The 17,643-nt window shown below is 39.4% G+C and overlaps 1 protein-coding gene across 1 annotated transcript; it reads right to left on the bottom strand.

Moving 5' to 3' along the window:
• Positions 1–1,197: 1,197 nt before the first annotated feature.
• OSGIN1 (oxidative stress induced growth inhibitor 1) lies at positions 1,198–16,927 on the bottom strand. The gene is made up of 6 exons (XM_075280567.1): positions 16,877–16,927; positions 9,117–9,212; positions 7,969–8,105; positions 6,391–6,582; positions 6,114–6,205; positions 1,198–2,501 (listed from the first exon to the last, which is right to left on the bottom strand). Exons 2-6 carry the CDS (start codon positions 9,178–9,180, stop codon positions 1,514–1,516), a joined length of 1,473 nt encoding a protein of 490 aa, XP_075136668.1. The 5' UTR covers positions 9,181–9,212; positions 16,877–16,927; the 3' UTR covers positions 1,198–1,513.
• Between the last annotated feature and the right edge of the window lie 716 nt (positions 16,928–17,643).

Below are 17,643 nucleotides of genomic sequence, written 5' to 3'. Positions count from 1 at the left end.
TAATCAATATAATGTAAAATATTACGAATTTTGGTTCAAAACTGAAGTACCAATATTTGAAAACATGGTGTATCTTCATGAAAGTGGTAACTCACCCTGCCAAATATATGTATAAAGTATGGGCACATTTTATTTTACATAAATAAAGACATTTCTGACAGTTTAATATAAATGATATTTATTGTACAAATAATAAAATAGTACAAAATATAAAAACCTTTAACCTTGTACAAAAATACAAACTTTACAAACAAATATGTTAAACTTACAAATGACAATATATTAGCAGTATCACCTTTTAAATAGAATGTAAAAATGTCCAATGAGTTCAGCTTTTCATTCAGTGCAGTTGATTTATAGTTCGTATTGTATTTTCTATTTGCATTTTATTGCCATTTTACTTCTTCTTAATGTACAGAGCTGTAACCTTTGAGACTAAATTTTTTAAAACATACCCAACCTTTAACAACCTTTGCATGAATCACTAGTGCACTTTGCCATCATCTCTTCCTCTGCCGACTCTACTCCTTACCCTCTCCACAGACTTCTATTGATATGTGGCCTGCAGTCAGCCTTGATGATGGACATAGCAGAATTTCCAGAGTGAAAGTCAGTTTGGCAAAAGGGTGGGGAGCTGGGATAAATCCTAATAAGAGGATAAAGAAGCATTTTTCTCTGATAAGATATATTAGAGTTTCTTTACAATTGCCTGTACTATTGATTTATGCATAGTATGTTAGTGGCCATTTATTAAGACTGGATCATAATATATTACATGGGACCATTATATGGCTTCTCTCATTCCCCACAAAGTGGCTATTTGTCCTTACAGCTGTGTTGAGACCTAGTGGTAGTGTTGTGGCACATTCAATTTTTTGTGCAAGGTTCTCCAGCTGGTTTTTCTTATTGTAGAACTTGGCCGCTCTGGATAATAAATAAGGGTTTTATTACATACATTACAGGTAATCTGTCACCACCGTTTATGCTGCCTCCTGTTTCAAGCCGAAGTGCAGGATTCGGGAACACTGAGGACTCCAAGCAGGTGCCTAACACTGAGAGGACTCAAGGGCTGCAACTAATGGATTGTAAACTTCTCTAAAACTACACATCCGAGATCATAACAGACAGAACATTGTCAGCATATGTTTGTCACTATCATAGGCTGCCTTAAAAGGGTCAGCATGAAGTTGGTGACAGGCGTCCTTCTTCAATGTTGCATAACTGCTTAATCCCAAAAAACTGTCTTGCAGGATGCCAAGAACAGAGAGAATTCTTCCAGTTGCACTCTTTTACATAATATAAAGTGTTAGCTTATTATGTGATAAGAACAGTCCATAGAAAACAGTGGACTGGAATGCTTTCAATATTTAGAGGACATTATTTAGTCGACTGAGACCTTCTACATGGTCTTTCTCATGAATAATGTCTACTAGCAATTTTATTGTCTTACAAGGAAACCACTGGCCCGAGCTGCAACTCTGGAAAGTATCCTGGAATGTGTTATTGTATATCATTAAGGGGGTCTCTTCTGAGATTTTAGGAGAGTGCTGGCAACAGCCAATGCACCCCCTTGAACAAAACGTACAAAATAATCACCAGCTAGGGGTCCCACTGCATACAGTCCCTTCTCCTGAACACACTCATATGTGAATGGGTCAATATCAAGAGGGTTCCTTTTTGAGTTAACTGGTTGCTCAGCATCCAAAGCCAAATCTGTGCCATTTTTAGGAAGAAATGACAAGTTTGGATTGGAACCAATGAGAATAAGAACCATTGAGACATTAAATGCTTTGTGCTGACTGTGCTTATCTCTAAAAGTACATTTCTTGTCATCACTGAAACATACAGCTTGGTGCTCTGGAAGGCTCATGTAGCCCCGGTAGGGTCCTCCTTGAAAGACGGATTGTTCTTTCATCATTTGGTGTACCTTATGATACTCTGGGTACATGACTTGAGGTAACTGGTTGAAGATGAGTCCTTGATCATTCACCCGTCTTCTGAAAGCATGAATTACAGGGATGTTATAATGGCGAGCTAGCAAAATGGCATCTGCGGCAGTCAGTCCTGCCCCTATAATAAGCACTGGGTCAGAGTTTTGGTGGACCTTCTTTGATCTCACTGCCTCTTCAAGGGCAGATATCTCATGTGAAACGAATGGACGGTCTTCTCCTTGGATACCTAGCCACGAGGGGCTATCATATGTGCCGGTAGCCAGTACAACATTCTCAGCATATAGACTAAAATTTTGGTCTGGACCATTGTCATTTTTGATAAATCCACTAACTTGGAATATATTTTTATCTTGGTTTTGCTTTTCTTCAAGTCCTGCATTATTCCAAATGATCTCATGTCCCAGAGTGTTTTCTTCATCTTTACTGATTTTTTTGACAGAGGTGATGACTGCGCCAGATAAGAAATTTTTCTCCAGTCTTTTATTCTTTACATAGTACTGGTAGTAATTCAAGATGTCACCTGCAGTGGACCTATCATTCCGTAGGTTTCTAAAAATAAGAACAATAAAACACTCATTAATATTTCATGATATAACCAAGATTAACATAATTAATATACACTGAATTAAGTGATGGATATTGCTAAAGAGAACAAAAAGCCGCAATTCATAACTTAGCATATTACCCTATAGACTTCGCATAATGTCGTCTTCACATACTCAATCTCTTTCCTTACATCTTACACTTCAGTTACCTTGGAAACTGAAGACCAATGACATGTCATTTGTGCACAATAGGGAAATGTTACCTTCAAAAGGAAGTTTGTTTTAAGAAGCTTCTTCTACCTTCTTCTTTCTATTCACATTCTATTCTAACAGAATTCTAGGATTAGATAAATGTCAGCAGATTCTAAAAATTTTCCTGACATCTGCCAACAGTCTAAGGCTCTGTTCAGATCATGTTTTTACCTCTATATCTATTTAATGAGTGCAGAAAAAACAGATGCAGACGGTCATCTGTCTACATAGACATCACTGTTAGAAAAAAGAAAAACGGATCAGTTTCTGTCCGTTTTTTTTGGGATGGACAAAAGGGTATGATAATATAAAAAATGGATCCGTTTTTTCTTTAACGTTGATGTTTATGTAAATGGATGGCCAAAAGTAGGCGTCCTGTTCTTTGTTTCTTTATAGGCAAAGCCAGAGAAATAAGTTATCTGCAAAAATACCCAAAATGGTAAAAACTGAAAAAATTATCTGACTGTATCCACTGACATTTGGGCGTGTTTGTCCAATCATCCCTTCAGCTGACAATTATGGCCATCTTAAAGGGGTATTACCAAAGAACTCTGGGGTATCAACTCATGGTGTAACATTTATGGTGTAACAGGACATGCTGCATCTGGAGCCCCCCCCTAAGCCAAGAACAGGGGTCCCCTAAGGTCCCTTCCACCTAGTGATGCAGACTGTTCATCAAGGTAGCCACAAATTAAAAAGTTTAATATCTGTTTGGCCAACAGATGAAAAGTCTACGGCCATCTTGACCCTATCTACTACGTATTAATTACAATGTTACATATTGTGGAAACGCAACATTTTTGACTGCAAAGTGATTGTATTTATGTAGTCTCATCCGCACATTGTGGAAAACACAGCACTGTTGACTTTTCCGTTATGTGCCCAGGGGCAAGTGATATCAGTGCAGTTACCCATTCCTCTTCACTGTCAGAAGGGCGTTTCTGACGGTCTAGCTGGGAGTGCCCCTCCTGACAGTACTCGTCCATAGCTCTGTACTGTCTATACGATGATGCTGAGCGGTGAGGAATGCCCCCTTCCCCAGTACTAGTGTATGGACGAGTACAGTCAGGAAGAAGAGGGGTGTTCCTTACTGCTTAGCGTCATCGCTGGGTAGTAAGGAATGCCCCCTCTGACAGTACAGCGCTATGGAAGGGCATTCCTCGCAGCCCAGCTAGACTGTCAGGAACGCCCTTCTGACAATGAAGAGCTCTCGGTAACTGCACTGATATCTCTTACACTGGGGCACATAACGGGAAATTCAGTGCACTGTCGGCTTTCTAGTGGTATATAAAACCTCTTGTGCCTGAGGACATGAAAGGACCTCTTTAAGGAAATGTACCAGAAAAAAATGCTGCATTTTACAGTCCCAACAAGAGCTTTCATTTAATCTCATCCACATGTTGTTGAATAAAACTGGGAAGAATATAAAGCACTTTCAAAAACACAAGGATTGTTGAAGAACTTGACATGTTTATTTTATCTGTGAAAACAATGCAAAAATGTAAAATACATTTTTCTGCTGCATTTTCACAGTATTTTTTCAGCGGTCTTTAGCTGAATTTTGCTATGTGTGGTTTTAGTCTAAGGCTGAGGTCTCAAAATCAGGTTGTCTTCCTTTTGTGCCATATAGAGTAGGATTCCTGACTCTGAACCCCTTTCTATTAGTCATGGGAGAGAGTCACTAACATAGAACTAACATGGTTCCCTTTGTTATTGTCAGTAGTAAATGGTAATTTGATAAAGATCACATACATGTAATGAAAGAATTTTTTTGAGAGAAGTCCTCAGTACTTGATACCTTTTGTAATGGCTAACTTAAAATTTTTTTGATGACATATCGAGCTTTCGAGACTCTATAGAGGTCTCTTCATCAGGATGGTATTATGTCACACATACATGTAGTTTCTTTGACATGTCCATATATAATGACTAAATTCTTTGAATTCTGGTCTTCTTAAAAAAAATTGTATTTTTTCAGAATATTACAATTATTGCTTTATGTTACAGATGTTATTGTTTTGCAATAGTCTCATGTAGAGATTATGACAGAAAATATATATATCTAATCACCTGCCCCACGCTGAAATCTATACAGTACAGACACAGATGAAGGGAGCGGAGAGCAGTTAAAGGGTGAACATGATAAAGTTACAAAAGATTCCGCTTTACAATGCCGCAGATACAATCTGAAGTATGTAATTGCTGTAACATTAGCACACCGCCTCCAGACTTTCTAATCACCCCTATTTATCTCAATTCTTCATACCGCACATAACTGGCATGTGAAGAACGCAATGTCATGCACAGCCACCTTTTCAATTATGTCAATGGTAATATTAGCAAATATTATGCAGCCCACTACATTAAGCACTTTTTGTACAGTTAATGTTCATGTGCTTTCTACTTATGTACTCGGAATAATTATAAAAGCATTTCTAATGGGAGGTAATCGCCTATTTCCAAAATCACAATGAAATTGCTTGACACTTTATGCTTTTGCGTTCACAATAGAACCGATTTTTCCTCTTCTTATTCAGTATAGTACTTTTATCTGGTAGTTATTCTCAAATAACGGATTCTGTTTAGGGACAATTACCCTCAAACCTTCCACATTCTTGACATTTCTAGTAAAAGTTAACAAAAATCCAGCATAACAGGTTTACAAGGTTTTCCATACAGGTTCCTGTTAAAAAGGCTGTATGTAGTACATTAGGTTCTATGAAGCAGTGCTACTCTTTTACCTGGCCATGTGCGGTATTGCAGCTCAACCCTACTTACTTAAATGGAAGTGAACGACAATGCCAGGCACAGTGGGACTCATTTACTATTGTGCTTCCAATTTGACTTGGCCACCAATTCAGCTCATATAACAGCATTAGATCAGATTACTGAGACATGGAAATGACAAATCTACCTAGTTATAGTGCAATACAATGGCAGAGCAAGCACATATGGATATACCACTAGAGAGTGGGAAATCTGGATGATACACCCTGTAATGATGGCTACTAGAGATGAGCGAACACTGTTCGGAACAGCCGTTCCGAACAGCACGCTCCCATAGAAATTAATGGAAGCAGGGGGTTAAGCGGCCGGCCGCCGGCAAAGTCTGCGTGCCAGGTGCTTCCATTCATTTCTATGGGAGCGTGCTGTACGGATCGGCTGATCCGAACAGTGTTCGCTCATCTCTAATGGCTACGTTTGTCCCGACCAAGGTTGCCACTAAACATATATAGTTAAAATCGCTTCTAAAAGGACAAAGCAGAAAGTGTTAAAGGTTTCATGGTGAGTTATTTATATTCAATACTTGCTATTGTAGTTTCAATTTCTTCAGGAAGTTGAACTAGTATATTTGATATCTCACCTTTTTTTCGTCCTCATCCAGTCTTTGAACGATAAGTCAGGGAGTCCCATCCAGTCCCCACGGCTGAGAGTTATCATTGATCCCTCAATGGCCTGAAATACAAAATGTAATGCTTGGTATACGGTATGCCTGTCTCAAATACATTGCTCCACAATCACACAGTGCTTCCATAGCAGACACAGCATAGCTACAGTATATAGAAAAAATACATGTTTTTGCCTATGATGCCACTATTTGTAATCATAGATATTAATGGGTTTTCGGTTATGATACATACATTCCAGGCTCCTCCAGGCGGGCCTTTTCCAAGCACCAGGTGAGGAATAGCTCTTTCAGGTTCTAGAGTCCATTTCAATACAGAATCGACATCTCCAAGAAAGTCAGTGTCTGGCCTCAACAAGGTATCAAACAAGAGAGCAAGGGGACTGCTAGAGCGGCCTTCCAAGCCTTCAGACAAATACTCCAGGTCCTAAAAAGGGTAAAAAATGAGTCAAAAACATTTATAATCTACAGAACATCAAATGCAAAAAAGCTGATTATAATAGTCTAGTTTTCACCTCGCAGAATATTTACAGGGAGTCTATCAGTAGCAAAATAAATCTAATCACAATTTACTGCTGACAGACTCCCTTTAAAGAATGTGATTGAAAAGTGATAAAATGGGTCATTGAGATACGCAGTTTGTGATCAGTATGGGTATACTACTGGTCAACAAACCTGAGGACTGTGCTGCTTGATTCATAGATGTGTCCCCTTTATCGCAAAAAAAAAAAAAAAAAAAAATCATACTATTGTTCACACTCACGCATATTGATTTTGGTCAGTATTTTACTGCAATATTTGTAAGTCAAAACCAGAAGGGATTAAAATACAAAAGACGTGTAAAACTTTCCATCGTACTTTTTTCTGCTTCTTTTCCACTTCTGCTTTTGACTTGCAAATGCTGAATTAAAATAGAGACCTGGTCTTAGGAGAGGAGATATGCTGACACCTTCATGCAAAGAAATTCATCATGGCAACTATCTTGTGGATCCCTCAGTCTATAAGAGGTTGGAACTGATATACAGTTGGAGCCAAGACCACCAAGATTTACAGATTCCAGTTCTAAAGACAACAAAATTATAAATGCAGCTATGGAATATAGCACAGGCTATGACTCTGTATCTCTAAGTAAGGCAAAGTACATAGATAAGATAAGATAATCCTTTAATAGTCCCACCATGGGAAATTCAGTGAGTTACAGCAGCATGGATAATACAGTAATATATTTCAAGAACAGAACACATACAAGCTCAGAATAGCAGATAGAAAAGATACTAGGAGTCAGCAACTAAAAGAAAGACTTCAGGATCATCTAGTTCTCTTTGTGATCTTTGCTTAGCCTGATGTTGATTGTACAGCCTGACCGCAGTTCGGAGGAAGGACCTCCGATAATGCTCCTTCTGACACTTGGGGTGAAGCAGTCGGTTACTGACAGTACTGCCCAGTGCTGGCACGGTCTCATACATGGGATGGGAGATGTTCTCCAGCAAGGCGCTCACCACGTACAGTATCCTTCTGTCACCCACCACCTGTATTGGGTCAGGGGGGCTCTCCAGGACAGAGCTGGCCCTTCTAACCAGCCTGTCAAGTCTATTTCTATCCCTGGTTGATATGCTACTCCCCCAGCAGGCCACCAAGAAGAAGATGGCTGATGCTACCACAGAGTTGAAAAGGCCCTAAGAAGTGTCCCCTGGTCTCCAAAGTCCCTCAGCCTCCTGAGCAGGTAGAGCCTGCTGTGACCCCTTCTGTGTCACAGCTGCCTAAATAACGTAATGAAATGTAATGAACGGGATAGTTTGTCATTTGTACTGACCTGTTGAGTGATAGGAACATTAGAGAAATCTTCCAGCTTTCTTTGCAAAATAGGGTTTGGATGTGTAACTTCTTCCTTTATATAAGGAGTATAACCAGACAACAGATAGGAGAGGCAGATGCCTGATGGACCATTACCTGAAATAAGATGATAAAGAAAATTGTCTTAAAATGTCCTACCATGAAGTAACATGGACAATTCCTTCAAGATCCATGTTGGTTATTACTGACACTACATCTCAAGCATTTTATGGTATTTGGTGAAGTGGTGAGAAGTAGAACATAGCAAGAATCTGAACAGATCCTCATGTGCTTACTGACATTTCTATGGTTATGCAAGAACTCGAGCTCAATTCCCATCCTCCTACTAGAGAAGAGGAAACTGCAACTGGAATAGCTGAGCCTTGCAAAAGTCCACGCTACTAAAAGTGATTCCCACAGTGCCTGCCGAGTCTGCCTAATACTATTCTTTTTCATATAAGGCTTATATTTAGCTAAAGTAACCATGTTGTTCTATGTGTGACGCATATTCTAATGACAAGACAGGCGCTGTTGCATATGTAAGAGTCTGACCAGTCTCTGTGGTGGGTTGTTGTCTTCAGTAATAGAAGTATTTTGCCTGCTTTGTGGGAATATTTCACAATTATCAATATATCACAATTTTAATGAATACTTTCTCTTGCAAGATGGTCAAGGAGATATTAACCCCATAACAATAGAGTATTACTATCCTATGGAGAACCGGCTGGGCAGCTTCTTCTGTTGCTTTATAGCAGGGGTAGGGAACGTACGGCTCTCCAGCTGTTGCAAAACTACAACTCCCAGCATGCACACTTGCTCTGCTGTTCCTGGAACTCCCATGGAAGTGAATGGAGCATGATGGGAGTTGTAGTTTCACAGCAGCTGGAGAGCCGAAGGTTCCCTACCCCTGCTTTATAGTAACAGCAGTTGGCATGGGTGAGGTAACGCATATTACGAAATACAAGTTGTAGCTTGTCTTTGTGTATCAATAAACCAAGGATTACAATAAATTAGCTAAATGATAAGTCACTAGTGAACTGGATTAGCCCGTGACACGCACTGTCACAAGTCCAACAGTGGTTTATGGGATCTGGGCAATATGCCTGGTTGTATGAGTCAGAATCTTACCTATAACAATCACTGGAAGCGGAGATCTCATACTTGTGTAATGTTCTGCTAGTATTGCAGACATGTTGGTCACTTATGGGAATCCAGTCAATGGTTCTGTAATTAGAAGATGTTACTGTTACTTACATAGAAGAAGTACATATTTGTATGATATAACCACATAAAGAATGGATGTCACCTTTTTATTTCAGCAAATGTACAATTGACCCCCCCCCCCCCCTCCCCAAAAATGATATATAAGATGATATAATAACCATCCTGAGCATGAATTAGGACTTGGAATAAATTTTTTACTCAATGCAAGACAGACCAAAAATCTAATCCGCTGACTTTGAGATGATTTCAAACCTTATCTATAATGGTAATCCGGGTGGGTTATAACCTGTAATTCAGTTCCCTGGCTGACTGTCCAAAGGAAGATGTTTGGAAACACTTATGGATATTTCTTTACCTGAATTATATTGAATCTGAGAAAGCTGCCAGATTCCAAAAGACTGAACGGACTTAATTCCAAGAAGATACAAATAAGATTTCACCACTCAAACTGCCACTCAAACTGCCCTATGATTGAAATTTTGGTAAATTCTAAATTCTGGGCAGAAAATCGACTAACATTATCTGTAATGTTTTTAATCGCTTGTCAATGGCATATTCTGAAAAAAAATGATATGTCTTTTCTGAAATTTATTGTTCAGATATAGTATTCATGATAACATCAAGATATTAGGCAATAAAGATAAAATTAGCTTTATGTCATATATATCATGTCTCCCCTTTACAACTTACTGTATATTAATTATTGACAAAAAATCTACACTTAACACTGTAATCCATGCTCAATGCAGTAATATTGACAATGAACTTTGCTAGTCCTTCTGCATGATTACACAATTCCAGTATAGATGTTGTCATTTATTACTGGAATATTCCAGACTTTTATCTGCTTAGTAGATTACTATACTGTATTTCAGCACTCTTTAATCTATGCTGTGGCCTTGAGCATATATATGGAGATATGAGGAATACACATTATATAGACAGCAGTCTGCTTAGTGCTTTGCAAGCCAGAAAGTGTCCTGAAAAGATTAGGTGACCCTAGTTCAGGGACGATTTAACCATAGGGCAAACAGTGCACTTGTACCAGGGTCTATGGTAGCGGGGGCCACCTTGGAACAGTGGGACTGTCCTGCATGTAGAGTTCTGTTCTAGGTAGGGAGTCTAGGATGACCAAATTGAAGCTCATCTCAGTCCTCCAGGGTCATATAAGCTGAACACAATGGTGAAGCAGGGAGCCGTCCACTCCCTGCTTCACTATTCAGCCCCTGGCTCTGATCTCAGTGTCTTGGGAGCAGATGGTGCAACGTAGTGACGTCATTATGTTGTCATTACAATCCTTCCTAGAGAATTTTACCTATATAGAGGGCTGCATGTGACTGCTATTGCTATAGGTGTAGACTATTTACTATTGCATTACTGCATGCTTATTCCCTGTTTACCTGCATTACTGTGAACCTATACTAATATATTACAACAATGCATGCAGTAAATAGCAATCCCTTTGCTTCACAAGAGTACGCTGCTCGTGTATGAGGACCCTGTAAAATACATTTGCATCATACATTTTCTTAGTCACATGGTTTCCAGCTTTAAGAAATTTATATTCAGCAATTTGACAGCTGAACCTCAGGGCAACATTTTTGTGTAACTGAACCTCCCGTACAGATCAGTGAATCAAGAAAGGAGGTCCATGTTTTGCATCATCCTGCCTTCTGGCTAGTAAAATACAGCTCATAACTACCCATAGAACAGAAATACAATACACAAGCAATATTGTACCAGGAAATAATTTGCCTAAATGAAGAAATATAATATTAGAGATGATAGAAGTTGCACCATTTTGGGTTACCAACAGAAATACCATTCTGTGCAACATACTGTGTGACCTATGGTAAGTCATGTAGAACCCCGGGATATTCATTTTAGCTGGAATTGTCCTTTAAGTCCACATACTTTCCTTCCATATGAAGGATAGATCCTCTACAGAACACACATATTTGCCATGTTACAGCTGAAATGTAGAGCTTTACAAGTCAATGACCTTGTGAGTAACAGGTAGACCGAGATTCCATTGTATCTGGGACTGTATCTTTTGCACAGGCAGCAGAAGCGACTGCGAATGTCATTCAGTCCATAAAAGAATATTACAAAGGTGATCTCTGACATTCCAAGACAATCTGTCCTGTTCCTTATAATTATTTCACAGGGAAGGAAATTCTGACAGCTCCTCATTAAACCTGTTGCTGCTTGAGCATTGGGCTGGTTACATAATAAGGAACATTATTTTAGTATCTGCCAAGCTTGTATAAATTATGCTTCAATGAACTTGATGGAATCCTTTAAGAAATGCCATTGATCTGTAAGATGCCAGAGGTGACTTCATATGATCTAATAACAGACTTATTCCTAAGCACTTACGGGACTTTTTAATGTGTAATGTTATATAAAGTAGACAAAGCTTTAAGAGCTTTCCTAGCCAAATACACTTATGCCATACGTAGGGGAACACTCATAGTGAATTGTATTCATTGTTTTATAGGTATATCTGTAACAACTATTCTAGCTTTTATTGCAGCTCTATGGAGGGCTGTCACCCAGGAATCTTACTGGCAAACTGCCTAGATATTTAGCACTGTAGGGGTTACGCAGTGTTACATAGCTCTCCTAGACTTCTGAATGGCAGGTCGACCTAGTCTTAAAGTGAAGCAATCCAACAGGACTGTAAGTAAAGAGCAGACTCATGCTTACAATATCATTTAGGGTGAATTCACACTGAGTAAACACTAGCTTATTCTGAACGTAAAACACGTTCAGAATAAGCGGCGTCTAAAGCAGCTCCATTCATTTCTATGGGGAGCGCTCGTATCCCCGCTCCCATAGAAATGAATGGAGCTGCTTTAGACGCCGCTTATTCTGAACGTGTTTTACGTTCAGAATAAGCTAGCGTTTACTCAGTGTGAATTCACCCTTACTGTGTTATTAAGTCTACATGACTTTTATAGATAGTTATTATCAGTCCTGTGCCACTTCTTATACTGCCCTCCTCCTGGATCCTGGACGGTTCTGGCTCCCATTAATCATTACTCTACATGCAGATAAGCGGTGCCACGCCTAATCACATGACGGTGCGGGCACGTGTTTCTTAGTAAGATACTGAATTTGTAAATAAAAACTACATGTAGACACCTGGAAATGTACTGAGAAATGAACTGAGAATACTTGTACAATATCTATTATATAGCAATGTGATTTGTCATAAAAAATTAGATGTTATCAGAGAATTCATGCTTTTGTGTTCTTGGCTGGCAGTCATCTACGCCAAAGTGATGGTCTATGTTTCAATACAAACTACCATCCCTTCTGCTGTAATGAGCTGACAATACTAGGTCTTCTTGGGAATTGAGACATTTTAGGTGACAGTCACCTTTGGTGTCATATGATGCTATAGGCAGCTGCTTAAAGGAATTATACCTGGGTAAGAAGACAAATCGTCTTTCTACCAGAAACAACACCACACCTGTCCATGGTTTGTTTTAGTTTAGTATTACCTCATTCGTTACATTATATTCATTCTAAGGGCCCTATTCAGTGAAAGATGGCAATATCTACACAAGAAATGAATAGCTAATACATTTTAATATATATACAAAGCATATATGTAATAGGAACTACCACAGTAACAGTGACTCAGCCGAATGTTTATTGAAGTGACTCTTAAGACGTGTGCCAGCTCATACTTCATCTATGCTGGTTTATACAAGGCAGGTCATGCGTGGAGAAATATTAAAGAGGAGCTGTCCACTCTCCTGATATGTTTCTATTAATAATTGCTTATGATATAATCATTCTGGAGCATATAATCTTAGGAACTCTGCATTGTCCTCTGTTACCCAGCACCTGTTACCCAGGAGAGGTCTCCTAGCATTATAGTTATATATAGGTGTCCCAGCGCCATATTGTCCCGTACTATAATCTAACACAATATAGAGATCCCACCTATACAAATATTTAGTTGCATCACTTATGCCTGTGGTTTTTCATACAGAGCTGTGGAGTTGGGGTCAAGGCCAGTAGAAAATTTTTTACTAACTCTGACTTCAAAATAAATAGCTTAATATTATTATTATTATTAATTATTATTATTATTATATTATAAAATTATTGATATTGCATAATGATTTAGATGCATAGCTTGTTGCATTACTTTTATATGTTTTCCTGAATAGGGCTCAGGCTACACGCTGCAGAAATGTTGCATTTTTTGTTGCAGATTTTGTTGCTTCAAGGAAATATAAGGTAAGCACTTTTATTTTCCATTATAGAAGATCTACTCTAGACTTTTGCTAAAAAAAACCACACGGCCTTTTCCTTAAGTGAGTGATGATAGGTGTGAAAGAAGTTCATTTTTCCAGTCGTTTAGCATGTGAGGGCTGCCGTTTTCATGGATCCTTCATACAATGCAGTGTATGAAGGAATCTGAGAAAATGGACAAAAACAGAACATTACAACAGACAGTCATGAGAATAGCCCTTGTACAGCCATGTGACATGTGGATATTCACATGAATAGGGTTAGAAGAGCTCTACTGCTTCTTTCTTTCATAGCTATCAGCCATTTGGCGATGACGTTGCAGTCGGTGGTTTGGCCTCCTGACGTCACATGCCTGGTTACGTATATCCTTATATAGCCTCCTTATTGCATTCTATAATGCAAATGACCTGACTGAAATAATATTATCGGTGTCATATGTCACTACATGCTTTTATTATGTCTGATTGTGTTATCTCATCTACCTGGCCTGGTGCCCTATGGTCTACATAGTGAGTATAGATATTATGTGTAGCTTTACTGCTTGCTTTATAGTCTTCTTATATTATGACTGTGATGTGTTCTTGGGATCAGGGGCGCCAGGACAGAATATGAGCATTCCTGACAAGTCAGACCATAACCTTCTGTTAATGTTTCATTGTAACTTGGGTATTCTCTGCTTTAGAGTTTCTTTAAAGAATCTAAGATAGCTGCAGAGATAATTCCCATATATGATGGCATAAATTACAATTAATAAACCCCTCAGCAGAAGGAATGTACTGCTAATAGTCTTTTTAATGGCTGCCAGGGGTTAACTATAGGGGTGCAGATTTAGTTGACACCAAGCCCTGGCAAAGACACCAGTACTATAAGTAGCACAAGGCGAGTGGGGCCCTGGCTTAGATTTTGCATCAGGACTCAGGAGGGTCTAGTTACTCCCCTGACTGCCACCAGGTCATTTGGCCATTTCAGTATGGAATTAACAAGTGGATGATCTGAACAATATTAATATGAATTCTCTAATAGTAAAATGGAGAATCATTAATAGCTCCAATTTGTTGTGGCTGCAGGCGACCCAGATCTTATCATTAAAGGATTGTCATAGATAGATAGAAATACATGGCTGCCTACCACGCCTGTCAGCACATTTTTTGTGGCATTGCATCTCCGCTTCTTTACTTCCAAATAGCTTAGTTTCAAACTATGTATACACAAACTATGGGAAGGTGTGGTGCCATTTTGATAAAAAGCAGCCATGCTTTTCTAATCCTGAAAGCCTCTTTTACTATGAAGAGGATAAGGAGCCTTGCAATAAATCAGCAGTAGCTAGAATTTAGTCCAGACGTTGGTCAATAGATAAGTATAAATCAATAACACAGAGAATATATACATGCAATAATCGTCTTCAAGAATGCATTTCAATATCAGGTTATAGCTGCATGTATCAAAGCCTATTGAGCACACTCAGTATTATATTTTTCTTGCTGTTTTCTAATGTATTTAGACTGTATACAGACTGTCAGAAACGCCCTTCTGACACTGAAGAGCTACACAGTGGCGTAACTGTGGCCCCAGTACACAGTATTATGCCCCATAGTGGCCCCTGCACACAGAATTATCGCCCCATAGTGGCCCTTAGACATACTATTATGCCACATAATGAACACCCATGAACAATTATTATACTCTGGGGTCTTTTCAGACCCCAGAGTATAATAATCGGAGACCCGGGGGGATACAAACATAAAAACACTGTTACTTACCTATCTCCGACTCCGCTGCAGACTTTGGTGGTGATCTTTAATGAAGTACGGACCCGGGACACAGGTAAACAATGGTTTGTGGACACAGAGTAAACATCAGCACTTGGAAACCAAACTTTAGCACAGGCTATCATCCCAATGGTCAATGGTCTGCCCCTTGGAGACGATTGTGTGCTATTTCAGTCCGCTATGTGTGTTTTGCCTGGATAGCACACCGACCCATTCATTTCCTGTGGACTCTACCATGTATTTCACAGATCCGTGTGCAGGCCGAGTCTGTGCCACAAAACTCAGAGCAGGTCCTAATCTGCTCAGTGTTTGCGGCATGAGCTCGCCCATAAAAGCCTATGGGAAAGTAAAAACTACAGACGACACACAGATGTACTCCATGTGTCATCCATATTTGCAAAACAGTTACCTAGCTACCCATAGGGTTTTTTCACTTCATTGTGTCATCCGTAAATACCGATGACACGCTGAAGCAATACCGTCCATTTTTGCAGGCATATGGCACTGATGCTGAAGAGGTACTGATGCCACAGTCCGCAAAAACTGAACACTGAACAGTATTTTTTCAGGCCGTAAAATCCAGACAGTCATCCGCAAGGGGTCACGAGACAACACGTTGCGGAATCACAGCATTTTTCACCATTTCAGAAACGCAGTGGGAACATGCTGTGTTTTACCTTTCCAGGAAACTGAATCAGATTTAATTTTATCTCATCCGCACAATGCAGAAAACACTGCGTTTTCAAATACGCCTAAAAAACGTGGCATGTTAATTCTGTCTGCTGTTTTTTTCTCCATAGACATATATGGGGAGGTAAAAATTTATTTTCCACAGAAGTCAAAATTTGTATCTATGTTTTGCTATTTGGGGCCTGAACCTGTAGGAATTTTTTAAGCTCTTTCTATAAACCAAACAAACCAACAGCTTATAAGATAGAAAATAGCCAAGGAGTAATATTCACCTTCCCAGTGTCCTGGATCTCTGATGCGGCGGCTGCGTCCCTGGTCCCACATCACTGTCTGTCCCTACTGCTCCAGCACTATAGTAAAGTGATGGGTTGCAGTCGCCGCATGTTGTGCGCCCAGGAAAGCGACAGCAGCGGTGTGGCGGAGAAGTGGTAAAGGTGGTATTACATACTCGTATTTTATACTAATTGCAAGATGTTTCTAAAATATTTGAGCGTTGACAACTCCTTTAAGAACTTCATCTCACATAGCATTGATGCCATTGTAAAGTATATGTAAAAATGACAGTGCTTTTAAATGTAACATACAATTTTTCATAGTTTTTACCTTTAGTGTCTTTACCATAGTACTAGTCATTGCTATGAAGAAAAGATCAATGACCCCCCAAAAAAACATCACAAAAACATCACAAACCAAATCCCTTTGTATGAAGCGCGCTTTGCATTGCCATATAGATTATAGATTTTACGGTAACGTTTGGTCATAATCTTTTGGCTGCGGAAAATGCATGATAAATCGCGAAACATAAAATGCAAACCACTGTGTGCGAATCTAGCCTGAAGCGCTTCACTTTGTCTTTTAGTTTATGTTAGCAATACTTATCCTAAGTTACAGACATTGCTCTGACCTGCTGAGACTCCTATGTAAGTTTCTTACCAGTAGAGAAGTGAGGCGGACAGTCGTGTGGTTCTGATAGTTGCTCAGATCTCTCCATGTGCAGCAGAGCTGTCTTGTGTGCTATATATAGCTGGTAGCAGGTAGTCTGACGTTGTATGAGGCGGGGCTGGCACTTTATAAGGCGGGTTTACACATTTCATGCGATAAGCATGAGTCAGCATGGCTCAAGTTACTGAGCTTATGAATGGGCTCAGCCTCAGTGACATAACCAGCATGTCTGTGATGGGAGACATAGAGACAGCTTACAGGCAGAGGGACAAGCCCAGCCCACAGAACAGTCTGGAAAGAGTAGGCTGAAGTGGAAATTTACGAAAAGGGGAAGAACTTCCAGCAGCAGGAATACAAAGCATCCATGTAGATCAAATACCCTATCAATTCTGTAGGGGATCGGACAAGGGGGTTTGGCAGAAGGAAGTTTACTGAACTTCTGAAACTTCTGCGCCACAAATTTCAGATGCAGCAGAGATGAGTTGGTCATCTGACACATTGGCTATGTGCTAAATTTTAACAATGTTCTCACCATGCACAAATTATGTACAGTAAATAGAGAAACCTAACTCTATAAAAGTACATGATACATAAATGATTATTTTAGTAATTTTGTGGATTTTGGAGTATTGTTTCAAAGGCACTTCCATAAAGAAGGAACACCAGTTTACACAATACTGGCTGTACTGAATATTGAATTCAATAGTGGCAGCGTGACCACCGCTGATAATAGCAGTATTCCCACTATAGTTCAATAT

This window comes from Leptodactylus fuscus, chromosome 7 (genome assembly GCF_031893055.1).
Source record: "Leptodactylus fuscus isolate aLepFus1 chromosome 7, aLepFus1.hap2, whole genome shotgun sequence".
NCBI lineage: Eukaryota > Metazoa > Chordata > Amphibia > Anura > Leptodactylidae > Leptodactylus > Leptodactylus fuscus.
The sequence above is the reverse complement of the archived record's forward strand: the minus strand, read 5'-3'. Positions and strand labels throughout refer to the sequence as shown.